General features: G+C 38.7%; 1 protein-coding gene across 1 annotated transcript in view; it reads right to left on the reverse strand.

The window, feature by feature from the left end:
- Positions 1 to 2,052: 2,052 nt before the first annotated feature.
- LOC103602436 (putative serine protease K12H4.7) overlaps positions 2,053 to 12,847 on the reverse strand; it is a 50,869-nt gene continuing 40,074 nt past the window's right edge. The window contains exons 8-9 of the mRNA XM_008586836.1: positions 10,384 to 10,592; positions 2,053 to 2,237 (exon numbers count right to left, since the gene is read on the reverse strand). Coding sequence (XP_008585058.1) covers positions 2,128 to 2,237; positions 10,384 to 10,592 — 319 coding nt within the window. The 3' untranslated portion in view covers positions 2,053 to 2,127. The remainder of the gene's footprint in view (positions 2,238 to 10,383; positions 10,593 to 12,847) is intronic.

The raw sequence follows: 12,847 nt of genomic DNA on the forward strand, positions 1-12,847 counted from the left end.
TTGAGTGTTTAATAATTCTTCCCAGCTACTGAGGGCTATTTTACCCCAATAATTTTACTGAGCCAAAAGCCCTCTGAATACTCTACCCAAGACCCCATGAATTCTGAGTACCTCTACTTTGGCTTGTTGGAACATGAACTATTCTCAGCTATATGAGAACAGGCAGTGATTCCTTTATATCCTGTCAAGTGGCTCTTTTCCTGGTTTCAGGTAACTTCCTCACATACAATCCCCGCTCAGTATTGAGCTGAGGACTCAAAGGAGACATTCTGGAGATCTCCAAAGTTCTCTCTCTGGGCTGCTTTCTTCTTTCTGGCACTCTGTGCTGTACACTCTGGTCACCTCAGCCTCCCAGGCTACTATCTCCAATTCCTCAACTCAGACCTCTGGGCTCAGCTTCAGTTTTCTCTCCCTGTGCCGATTCCTGAAATCTCCATCCAGGCTTAAACTGGGGTCATCATAGGCCTCACCTCTCATTTCCCATCTTTCAAGAATCACTGTTCTTTGCTGCCTGATGTCTGAAGTCTTAAAAGGCTTTGTTTCATTTATTTTTTTTTTCCTGGTGTTTTGGTTGTTTCAGGCTGGAAGGTAAATCCAGTCCCTGTCACTCCATTGTGACCAGAAGTGTTCTTTTTATTGATTTTTAAATTACTTTATATATTAAGAATCTCAACCTTTCATCTCTCTTATATATTGCAAACTGGAAGCTATATTTAACTCAGTTTTTGTAAAGTTAGTCCTGAATCTCAGGTCAAAAGGAAAAGAACCTCTTCTTTATGAGAAGAGGTAGTAAGTACCAAGAGATATTTCAACTCTTGGAAGCACAGATTTATTTTTAAGTGCTATTTGCCCTGAGAAGTTGAAGAAAATCTTAATGCCTTCAATCAGTTGAGGGCATTAAGAGTTTATCACAAATGTGCCAGTCAAATATCAAATGGCATTGACTTAAGAACAATATGGAAATATTTGGCTTCAGTAAGTTATGTACAATATTAGTGTATCAGACATTCAACTCTGGAGATCTCCAAAGTTCTCTCTCTGGGCTGCTTTCTTCTTTCTGGCACTCTGCTCTGTACACTCTGGTCACCTCAGCCTCCCAGGCTACTATCTCCAATTCCTCAACTCAGACCTCTGGGCTCAGCTTCAGTTTTCTCTCCCTGTGCCGATTCCTGAAATCTCCATCCAGGCTTAAACTGGGGTCATCATAGGCCTCACCTCTCATTTCCCATCTTTCAAGAATCACTGTTTTTTGCTGCCTGATGTCTGAAGTCTTAAAAGGCTTTGTTTCATTTATTTTTTTTTTCCTGGTGTTTTGGTTGTTTCAGGCTGGAGGGTAAATCCAGTCCCTGTCACTCCATTGTGACCAGAAGTGTTCTTTTTATTGATTTTTAAATTACTTTATATATTAAGAATCTCAACCTTTCATCTCTCTTATATATTGCAAACTGGAAGCTATATTTAACTCAGTTTTTGTGAAATCTCTGTGCTTAAGAACCATTGTACTTCTCATGTTGGGTTTACTTTTAACTCCTATCAGGCTCAGCAACACCATTTTTCAAGTGCCAGAAGACACCAGGAAAGTTGGTTTTTTTCCAGTTTTCCCAACAAGATTTAAACATGCCTCAGTTTTTTGTTTTTATTTTTAAACAAACTCACTCAAATTGTACCTATGCTTTAATTTTCTTAACAAAGATGAAGGTTCATTATTTGACAAAGTATTTTTTCCTGCTTAACGCACACATAAAAGTAATCAAATAACACATATTTTTATGAATGGCCCTTATGAATAGAATAAGATTTCATGAAATAAGAGACTGTCTTGGAAAATCCAAGATGTAGAGCTTCTGTCCCCATGGCAACCAACTAACTGGTTGCACCTGGTCCTCTAGGGTAATTAATTTCTTGTGTGGGGGGAGGGTCAGCTACATCTCAAGGCCAGCCAAAAAAAAAAAAAAAAAGGAACAACATGAACTTTCTCTAAAACAACTTTCTCTAGGTCTTTCTCCACACATAGAGAAATCAGACTTTTGAGTATCTCTAAATTCACTATTGCAGTGGGTTTTACATTTGTTCAGTAAAATGGAATGTCAGATTTTGAGTTCTGTTGAGCTTATTTTTCAGAGAGATCTATTGCATTAACCATGTTTGTAGGATCCCAAAGATTTTTTCTCGTGCTTGAAGTAGTTGAGGTGAATCAATTTGTGATTGTGGGTACATATCTGCACAGTGTGATTCACCTGAAAAGCAAAAGAAAGGCAAATGTCAGAAGATGTACATACCAAGTTTTGAAAGATGGATTGTCCTTAACCCTGAGTGCATCTTAGTAGCCCCTGGAACTCTTTTGAGACAAACCAGTGTCGGAGCCCCACCTTTCTGAAATTCTGACTTAACTAGTCTGGGGTTGGATCCAAATGGCAGTAATCTTCAAAAGCTGATTAAAATGTGCAGCTATAGTTACAAATCAGGATTAGATAGTATACTAACATGGCAAACTTCGTTCGACCCAATGAAGTAAACTTCTTTGTAGATACAGGTTGGATAAATGTATGAGACTTATTAAAGTAAATTACTGTTTGGTCCGAAGCAATCCTTCTGTGCTGCAGATTAATGAAAGTTTCAGGGAGTGTCTAAGGTAGTAGATTTAGAGGATAATATTCTTTGGTTTCTTTTTTCCCCAACCTAATTGTGAAATAACTTAAGCTTGTAGGATGTGTCTTCCATTTGAGGAGATTACAACTTTGAAATCTCAGTAAGCTTCATTTTAGAAAGTTTTCCCAGGTCCAAGAGCCAATTGTTAAATTTTTGCAAACTGTTAAACTGTTAGTAGGTTGAAATTGGCTGGGGTGGGAGTATTTACATCATAGAAACCAGCAAATGCTACCAATCAGGCTTTGTTTCTTTCTAGAAAGTGAATTGACTGGTTTTCAGCTATGAGAATAAGATCAAAAATATAACATTTGAGCATCAAATATCTGTTAACCCCTTATTTTTACTGATGTAAAACTGAGGCTCAGAGAGTTTAAGTTACTTGTCAAGAAAATAGCTAGTGGAACCAAGAATAGAAGCCAGCTCACCAGAGTGCCTTTCACATCTGTGTTGACTCTGATCTACACAGCAAATGCTGTCTAATATCAGCTCTTCATTTTACAAATAAGCATCTATCCACACTGCATTATTTTAAGGGAAATCTGTCTACACTATGTTATTTTAGGGGTACAAGATATTTGCTGTTAAGATGACAAATTCTGTAATAACTAAGATACCTCCAGATGATGGAGTACTATACACCCATGAAAAGGAAAGAGGGAGATGTCTGTGCTGATATGGCAACATCTCCAGAGTATAGTGAGAGGGAAAACAATGTATATAATATAGTACCTTTTGTATATGAAGGGAGAAATAAGAATATATTTAATTGTATTTGCAAAAAAAAAAAAAAAGAAAAGAAAAGAAATACTGGAAGGATGAATAAGAACCTAAGAAAAATGACTCTCTAACAGGATGGGAGGAAAAGAGGGTGGCAGGGACAGGACGTGTTCTCTGTACTGAAAATCATACAAAAGCTCTGACAAGTGGCAACTGGTAATAACCCATGATGTTCTCTATAAACATAAACAGTTTCACAGAATTTCAACATCAGATGAGGTCACAGCATGACTGTGATGGAACCAGGCCCATCTGAATACAGACACAATTAATGGCACCATGCAACCACAAAGCAACCAAGTTTCCTTCTCTTGCTTTTAACATGAGTGGTTACTGCTTCTCTACCACCGCAATTCTAGCTTCACTTTGTTTCTCTTGATTCCTAGATAAAAAATTAATATCCTTAATCGTTAAATTGTCTTCACTGCCTTACAGCACCTAATTTATCCAATGATCAAGTTGAACATCAAAACTCATATCCTGAAATATACTGAGCCACATAACTGTATTCTCAATGAGCATGAAAAATACGGATTGTGTTTAAGACCAATCAGAAATAGGATAAGAAAGAGGTGCTAAAACAGAGGTAAAGTGGACAAGACAGTGATGCCTTTCTACAAAACATAAACTTCATACATTTTCATAAACTTTTCCATAGAAGTTGGCTCAGGGTTTGAAATTTTGTCTAGTTAGAAATAAATGATCTTTTCAGCCAATATGAATAATCTCAAAATATGACTTTGACCTTCTTGCCAGGTTTTTTTTAACCTCATTTCTATGATGAGGTGACCAGCATTTTTTATTCACCCCCAGTCTCTGAACATCAGCCATGTGCCAGGCACCAGGAATTCAGACATGAGTAAGATCTGGTCCCACCTATCAAGGAGTTTGCTTCCTAAAGAGTGAGCCTAATCTGCTCCTTCTCCTTCTCAATTCCCTTCTATTACCCAGGAAAGCTTCTGTGCAGTTATTTGATCAATGTCTGTCTTCTTTCTCCACACATGACACCTCTTGGAGGGCAGAGACTATGGGCATCTCACCTACCAGGACATCACTCATGCCCAGCAGAGCACCTGATACAGTTGACACTTGGACTGAGTTGAATAGAGTCGCCCCTGCCCCCCACAAGCATGTCCATCTAGAACTTCAGAATGTGATCTTATTTGGAAGCAGAGATTTGACAAATATAATTAGTTAAGATGAGGATTCAAGTGAGCCTTAAATCCAGTATGACTGGAGTCCTCATATTTCAGAGGGAAGAAGGTCACGTGATGACAGAGGCAGAGATTGGAGTGACGAAGCTGCAAGCCAAGGAAGGCCAAGAGTTCTGAGCAACCACCAGAACCTAGGAAGAGGCAAGGAAAGAAAGAAAAAGAAGAATCGGCAATGGCTTTCTCAAGTTTTCAAGGTCTTTTTGAAAGCATAAGAATCCACGTCTCCAACAACTTGGAAGGCACATGGCACCGTGTTTAAAGAACGGGGCTTCCTGTCAGGCTCTCGGGGTGTGAGTCTTGGTCCCTACCACTTATTACACAGTGAGTCTTAGGCCAATAGAATCAACCTCTGCATGGTCACTTTCTACATCTGTAAAATGGCAAAAGTAACTACCTTTGAACCTGCACTATTGAATCAAATGGCCGTGAGCCACATGCAGCTCTAGAGCACTTGAAACATGGCTCTCCCAAGATGAGATGAGCTGCAAGTAAAATATACACCAGAATTTAAATATTTGTATATATAAAAAAAGGATGTAAACAGTTTGCTAATAAGCCTTTTATATTAATTATGTGTTAAAATGAGAATACTTTTAACAGATTGGGTCAAATAAAGTATATTATTAAAGTTAATTCACCTGTTTTGTGTGGCTACTAGAAAATTTAAAACTACATACGTGGTTCGAATGGATCGCACTCACATTATACCTTTATTGGATGGTGCTGAAATAAATGGTGCCCAGGCACAAATAAAACTACCTCCACTTAAAAATAAGTACAATCGTTAACAGCTGGTGTTGGACACTGGTCACTGATTCAGAAGCAGGATGTAAAAGATCGGGGTGAGGAAGGGAAATAAGGAAGGTTCTATGGTATTTTTCGTTCACTGTGAATGTCTCTCCATGTCATTTGACTTTTCTTCCTCAGAGTTACCATTTAGTGAGCACTTGCTATGTGTCAGTCTCTATACTAAGTAGTTTGCACTCATCATCTGACTGAATAACATATCCTGCAGTTTGTGAATGACATATAATTTATAATATACAATATATGTTATTTAGAGCTGATGTTCACGTTTCTATTATATTAATATGCATCACTTGCTCTTGAAATATAATCTTTCTGAAGTGAGAGAGAAATGGCAGTCACAACAAATGTGTGGGGACTTTCACGTGTCCCATGTCACAGCCTTAGTGAGCACCCCCGAGCTGGGTATGTCCATGAGAGTGTGACACAGACCTGAACATTATCAGATCCATCTTGGTGAGAAAAGTGCAAGAATCCCTTTTGGAGAGAGAGCAGGCAACCAGAAAATCTTCTAAAGCCTGGAATTTCCTGAAGCACCACTAACCCCTTCAAACCTCAAAACTCCCAGCCCTCCAGACATGCAATATGAACCTACTTAAATAACATTTCTTCTCTTTGGAGTTGAGGTGCTGAAAAAACCCTCCCCACCCAGCTCTTTAACATTTCGATTGAATTAATCCTTAAAGGAATTGTAATTTCCCATTAAGAGGTGATCTAATCCTTGGCAACAATGTGGAAGCCAAAAAAAAAAAAAAAAAGGAAGAACAAAGCGTCAGTCTTGTCACTGTTGAGGTCACATTTATGCTGTGTACTCCTTGCAAAACCAAGAAGGGGCATGAGATTTTCATGGCACTAAATTTGTCATCCCTGAGCCACAAGGAGGAAAACCATTATGAGCTCTGGATAAGGCATTAACCTTTCCCACCAAGAATTTGTGTTAAGACCTCATCTGTGGAAGATACAAGTGATAGTGCTTCCTTTTGTTTTCATTTGGCACCAAAAATGACCTCTTCCTCCTTTTTATAAGAAAGAGTGAGTGGGAGAGAACTTGTTAAGTCAGACGAAGTGAGAGTGGATGAGGGATACTGGTAAAATGTCTCTGCATTATCCCAGGAGGAGATGCAGAGAGGTTTAAAGGCTATAGAACAGGAATTGAAGAGAGTTCTGGATTTGGGTGGGATATTTGTAAGAATACTTTTGACTTTCTGAAACTCCTGTGACCAAACCTATAAACCAACTTTGTTTTCCCTCTTCTATAATTTCCCCCCTTCTGTACTACAGCAATGTGTGGCTTTGCAACTGTGAAGGCTGGTCCCCGTGATCAGGTTGGCCCTGTTCTCCTGCCTTCGCTCTGCAGTGGGGTCCTCTTCCCTAAGCCTACTTCCTTCTCCAGCTGTCCTTCTTTCTCTCTTTTTCCCCTCGTGGAGGAGTTGCCTGTGCCTGCTGGTTCCATTCCCTGACCTCCTATACGTATTTCAGAGTACTCAAACCACACTGACTTCCCCTGGACAGCTCCCGATGAGAGACCAGGTCAGTAAATCCAAAGGCTGTTTTGCCATGGAGATCTGGACCCTTGACCTTGGTGGTACAACCCCACGCTTTAACCAACTGAGCTAACTGACCATACCCCAAAATTTAAAAATTAGAAAAAGAAAAACATTCTCATATTATTTGAAATACTAGTGGCATTCCACACAACCCACTCACATCATCTTGAAATACCCTCTTCCCTGATGACACAACACTTCCTTGGCTGTCCAGCAAGCGCCCTACCCACCTTCAGTCTCTTTTGTTGGACTTCTAACGTTGCAGTAACACAAGGCCCACTACCAGGCCCAACTGTCTCCTTTCCTGATATTCTTTTCCAAGGCTATCTCATCCATGCCTAGGGCTCCAATTGCCTAATTATACATCCCAAATTCTGTCCAGGCAAGTGGTATATCCAACTGCCTACTCAGCTTTTCCACTTAAATATCTCACAGGCATCTCACACTTGGTGCATTCGGAATTGGGTTCACAATCTTTCTCTGTGCTCTTCTCCCCATCCCACCCCCAGTCCTGGCCTGCCTAAATCTGGTTCTTCTCCCATGTATGGCATCTCAGGAAATGGTTCACTGTCCACCCAGTTGCACAAGTAGGAATCCACGCCTCTTATTTGGGGCCTTTTTCTTCCTTACCCTTTATATTCAGTCAATCACCGATTTCTAAATATCATTTCATCTCTACTGCAACCACCCTACTGGGCTCATGCAAAAGCCTTCTTACTAGTGTCCCACACCCGTACTCGCTCTCCTGCAGCTAAGATTTCATAACGCAGTCACAATGCATCTCAACACGCACATCACATTAATTTCCTCCCTTACTTAGAACTCTAAAACCTTCCATTTCTGTTTCAATGTTTCCCCCCATCCTCAAAATAGTCCACAAACCCCTAGGTTATCTGACCTGCTGCCTACCAGCCTCACTGGCACCTATATCCCCCCAGTTCCTCTCTCCAAACACACCAGTCCTTCTGGCTCCTCCACAGAGCCAAGTTCATTTCTGCTCAGAGTCCTCATACATTTTACTCCCTCTGTCTTCCCCTCCCCCTCCCCATGCCTTTGCAGCCTTTAGTTCTGAGCAGAATTTTTTTCATGAATGAGGTTCTCTTTGTCCCACCACAAGACCAGTTCCTAATGATACATGCTTTTCCATATAACATATTTGAGTTTTTACTCTTGGATCTTTATAAGCATTATAAGAATTATAATTCAATTACTTATTACATAATTAGTATTTTAATGCTCATTTCATCTCTCCATGATGACAGGTAGGAAATTGTTTTGTTTTGTTTTACTGCTGAATCTCTGTACATTGCACATAATGGTTGCCTAAGAAATACCTGTTCAATGCATCACCAACATCTAGATGACATAGGGAGAATATGAGAATTGTATTAAATATATCTATAACATTTCAAGCTTTATTGTCTGTTATTTTTAAGTGAGTTTAAATAAAGATGCAAATATTTGAGTACAATGGTTGAGGGATTAAATGATTTCTGAAGTCAATTCATGATTACATAAATTTATAATAATTTAATTTGACCTACTCCTATCACAGCTGAGCAGTTAAGGACAAGCTAGCAAAACAGGAACCAAAGAAAGAATAAAACAATCCCAGTAATAGTGACAGTTGCAGTACTAAAACATTGTTGACAACTTTGCAATGATGATTTATCTTCCCGAGAAGTAGGAATACAGATATCTTAAGACAGTCTTGAATGAAACTAAAGCAGTGTTTCTCAACCTTTTCTTTCATTATTGTCTCCTTAAAGAGACATTTTAGACATTTTTCCTACTCACTGCCACTCATAAAATTTTAATATCACAGATATACTGTATATCTCTTTATGTGCTATATGTATACCTGTGCTTTACACATTTTTAAAAAATTTTTTTTAAATTCATTCTCCAAGAAAAATTTATGGTCCCCCCGAGGGCAATATTGCTCCAAGTGAACTGGAGTGATTTTTTTTTAAATCACGATGCATAATCAACAAAAAAAATTTTTTTTAAATTCATTCTCCAAGAAAAAATTATGGTCCCCCCAAGGGCAATATTGCTCCAAGTGAACTGGAGTGATTTTTTTTTAAATCACGATGCATAATCAACAAATTAATAAGCACCTTTAAAATGACTGTCAGAGGACTGAAAGATGAAGACCATGTCCTTGCTTTTCCGTCACTGGTAGAGATTTGGCTCTAGTTGACTGGCCTTCTATGCGGAGCAAATTATTTCCAGTTATGGTTGCACACTGCTGTCTATGAGAACTGTGACTCAACCACTCTTGCCTTCAGAAATGGAACGGTATTTTGTCCAGAGCCCATTGTCCTAGATAGGAGCCCCAAAATTACTGCAAAACTTTTGACAGCCTGAAATATTATTGAACAAAAGCAAGCTTGAGAATGTAATAATAATATCACAAAAAAAGAATTTCTGGGTAGAAAGCAGGAAGTTTTTGCTCAGCTTAGAGTTGATTGTTATACAATATAAAAAACCATGGAGGACATATCCAACAGTACATTATTTTAAGCAAACATACTTTTCCCTATAGAAGACTCTATTACCAGTCACCAAATTACTAAAGATCTAAGATTCAACAATAGTCTAACATTTAAATCTCTCCCTGTAGTTGGTACTTTTGCTACAATGCCACTGCCAAAATTGTTTCTCCTTGAGGTCTTTTTTCTATTATTTAAGGAAGTCTTTTTAAAAATTGAGTTGCATGTTTATGAGTCTGACTTTTCATTGACCAAGTCTTAAGGCTTTGAGGGACTTTGAGCTGGAAACCATGGTGACGACTCTTGTAAATATCACATTAGCATAATAAGCAGCTGATTCTGATTTTGCAGTGGGAATACACATTTTATCCACTACTAAAAATAGACTATCGAGATTATCTCGAAACTAACTTCAGTAGTAGCAACACATAGATACACGATGGGAAGATCTTGTATTCCAAGGGAGTTTATTGCCCTAAGAACCAATCTGGTATGCTGTTGTACACATCATTTACCTAGTGCTCAGACCCCTTAGACAAAATAAATTCTTTTAATGAGCAATAAGATTCACAAAAGAAAATAACTTCATCTCACTTCATTATCTGAAAATACCTAACCTTCTTGGAAGAAAACCAATAAAGACAACAGTAAACAAATGGTTTGTTTCATGCACATCATTTTTTTCTGTGCCAAGAGTATTTTTTTAAGGTGTTCTGTTTTAGATGCAAGCTCGGATGATGAAGTACTTACCTATGGAGACTACACTGCATACCTATCACCTGCTTAGTGGTATTTTGTGTTTCTTGTCAATAACAACATCAAAAGCAATTTATTAATACATCTTGATGTTTTTCATCTTTTTTGCTGGTCTTTGACTAGTCACAATTGTGTTACCTTCCATGAAAACAGCAGGCAACTCTTCACTGATATTCTTTATGATTCCCAGAGCATGCCAAGGGTCAATGGAACCATTGGGAAAGATGATTTTGCTTCCAGTGATATTCCGACCACCGTAGAACTCATTGGTAGACTGGACAGCTTGAGCCATGGAGACACCATTGAACTCAGGGCCGAAGATATCTGAACATTGCTGAATAAAAAGCCTGCAAAGAAAATGAGACAAATCTCATTTTCTATGTGCTAAAGAGTAGGTGCTAAAGAGCAGGGTTAAGGACTGTACAGAACACATTTAAAGAAAGATTGTGGCTCTTTGTGGTATTTTAAAATTTGTTTTGTATTTCGGGGGAATACCAAAAAAAAAGAAAAAATAGAATCTGGATTGCTTAAAATAGCTAAAAGAATTTCTTCTGTCTAAAAAGGAAATTATTTAAAGGCTTATTCCTCAAGTATACTATTTTTCGGAAATTGATTCTAATGCAAATCTGTTTGATTTGCTGAAGTTATCAGTTCCTTGACATAGACCTAATTTTCTTTTCAACACAGCAAAATAGCATCTTCATTTCGTCCATGTGCGTAATATACTTTCTAACTCAGCAAAGTGCATGTTCTCTAAAAACAGCCTCCAATGACCATAATCAAAATTGCCAAGAGATTTTTAACATTCTCACCACAAAAAAAAAAAAAAAAAAAAAAAAAAACAGTATGCTGGTGAGGTGATGAATATGTTCGTTAGCTTAACTGAATCTTTCTGCAATGTATACAGAGACCAAAACATCACATCGAATACACAATTAACTGCCAATTAGAAATAAATGAAGAAGTAGAGTATGATGCAAGTAGAGAGAAGAAATTCTTTCCTGAATCAAAAATGTCAGTTTCTAAATGCCGCGGATCATTGATACTGAAGAAGCAGCCCAGGACTATGTCATTTCAGCGGCACTAGTGAACTGGCTTCTTTGCCCAAACCATTTATTCTTTTTCCATCTCAGTTCTTTCATTAAAAAACTAAAAGTAAAAATGGGCCTAGTAGTCTTTCCCTGTATAACTCTCAGTATTAACAGAAATTTTAGCTTATTGGATATTTTTTCAAAAATATAGCTACTTGGACAAGATTGTATTATTTAAGAGAAGTAAAATTCCAGTGTTTGCATGAAAAAAATGATGAGCTGTACTTGTTGCGGCAGGTTTTAAAGCAGATGAATAAAATTTGTATGCAAGGAATGGAACTTTTGGTTTGGTTTGTAAATAAGTATCATACTAGTGTATTCTTGTCCACTATATTTCCTATAATATCTCACTCTGTCAGGCTCAAGTAAAAGTTGTTCATCTGTTTTTAAAACTTAGATTCTCTCACACATTGGAGAATGTTAGAGATATCTCTTGGTGAGCTTTGGCCATTGGTCCCAGGAATACCCACACTCTATTTTAGCCCAGCTGCTCCCCTATGAGCTCCTCTGGTACACAGTTCAGCAATGAGGAAGTAGCCAGCAAAAGTACCTCCCTACCTGGATCCACAAGCCCAAACGCCAGAATGTGAAGCCTTAGTGAGATAGGTACATGAGCTGCTGTGGCTGGGAGCCACCACGGCCCCAGAACAAGGAAAACAGAGAGGCCTATCCTTTGCCTTTGCACCAAGCACCCACTTGCAACTTGACTGTAGCCACTGTGGGAGAAGGAAAGCCCCTGCAAAGCTCATCTTCAAGAGGAAGAGAGGACAGGGGCAATGAGGGAGACCATTCCCAGTGCCAGGAGAGGCCCACCCCAGGGCTGCTCAAATCCACCCAGGTTCAGGTTGGTCTGACCCTGAGGATATGAAAGCCCCAAAGAAGACTGAAGAAGGAAGCCAAGGAAAAAGCGAGACTCTCCTTCCCATATCCTAGGAGCAGAAATATATCCAAAGGAAACAAAAGGTGGAAGAAATAGATCGGCCTTCTCCCACTCTAGTGGAAGAGACAGAGAAAGAAGAGAGACTACAGCAGGTGTTCTCCCAATCCAGATGCCCTCACCATAGACTCTGAATTTTTAAAAAGAGTGGCCCAATTAATATCCTAGAATTTGACTAAGTCATAGCCACATTTCTCACTAGGAAATTTGAGAGTTTGGAGACTTTGATAGAACAATGGGCTTTGAGTCTGAAATTTGCCACTAGTTTGATAGGAGAAACTATGGGCTTTGGATCTAAACTTTTGCCACTATATTACCCTCCCAGATATTTTCGCATATTATAATAGTTTTGCATCTTCATGTGCAACACACCTGCACACACATGCATACGCACAAAGAATCCTCCTCCACTGCTGTGAGTAGGAAACTGTCTTTAAAGCCCTTCACATTTGCTAGCTTCTGTTTACAGTCGACGATCCTTGACGTGAGCAACTCTTATTGCTCTAACAATCCAGTAAATATAAACAAAGGATTATGAACCACAGGGAATAAAATTGACTAATGGCAATCTTTC

The sequence above is a fragment of the Galeopterus variegatus genome, unplaced genomic scaffold, assembly GCF_000696425.1.
Source record: "Galeopterus variegatus unplaced genomic scaffold, G_variegatus-3.0.2 Scaffold4147, whole genome shotgun sequence".
Taxonomy (NCBI): Eukaryota; Metazoa; Chordata; class Mammalia; order Dermoptera; family Cynocephalidae; genus Galeopterus; species Galeopterus variegatus.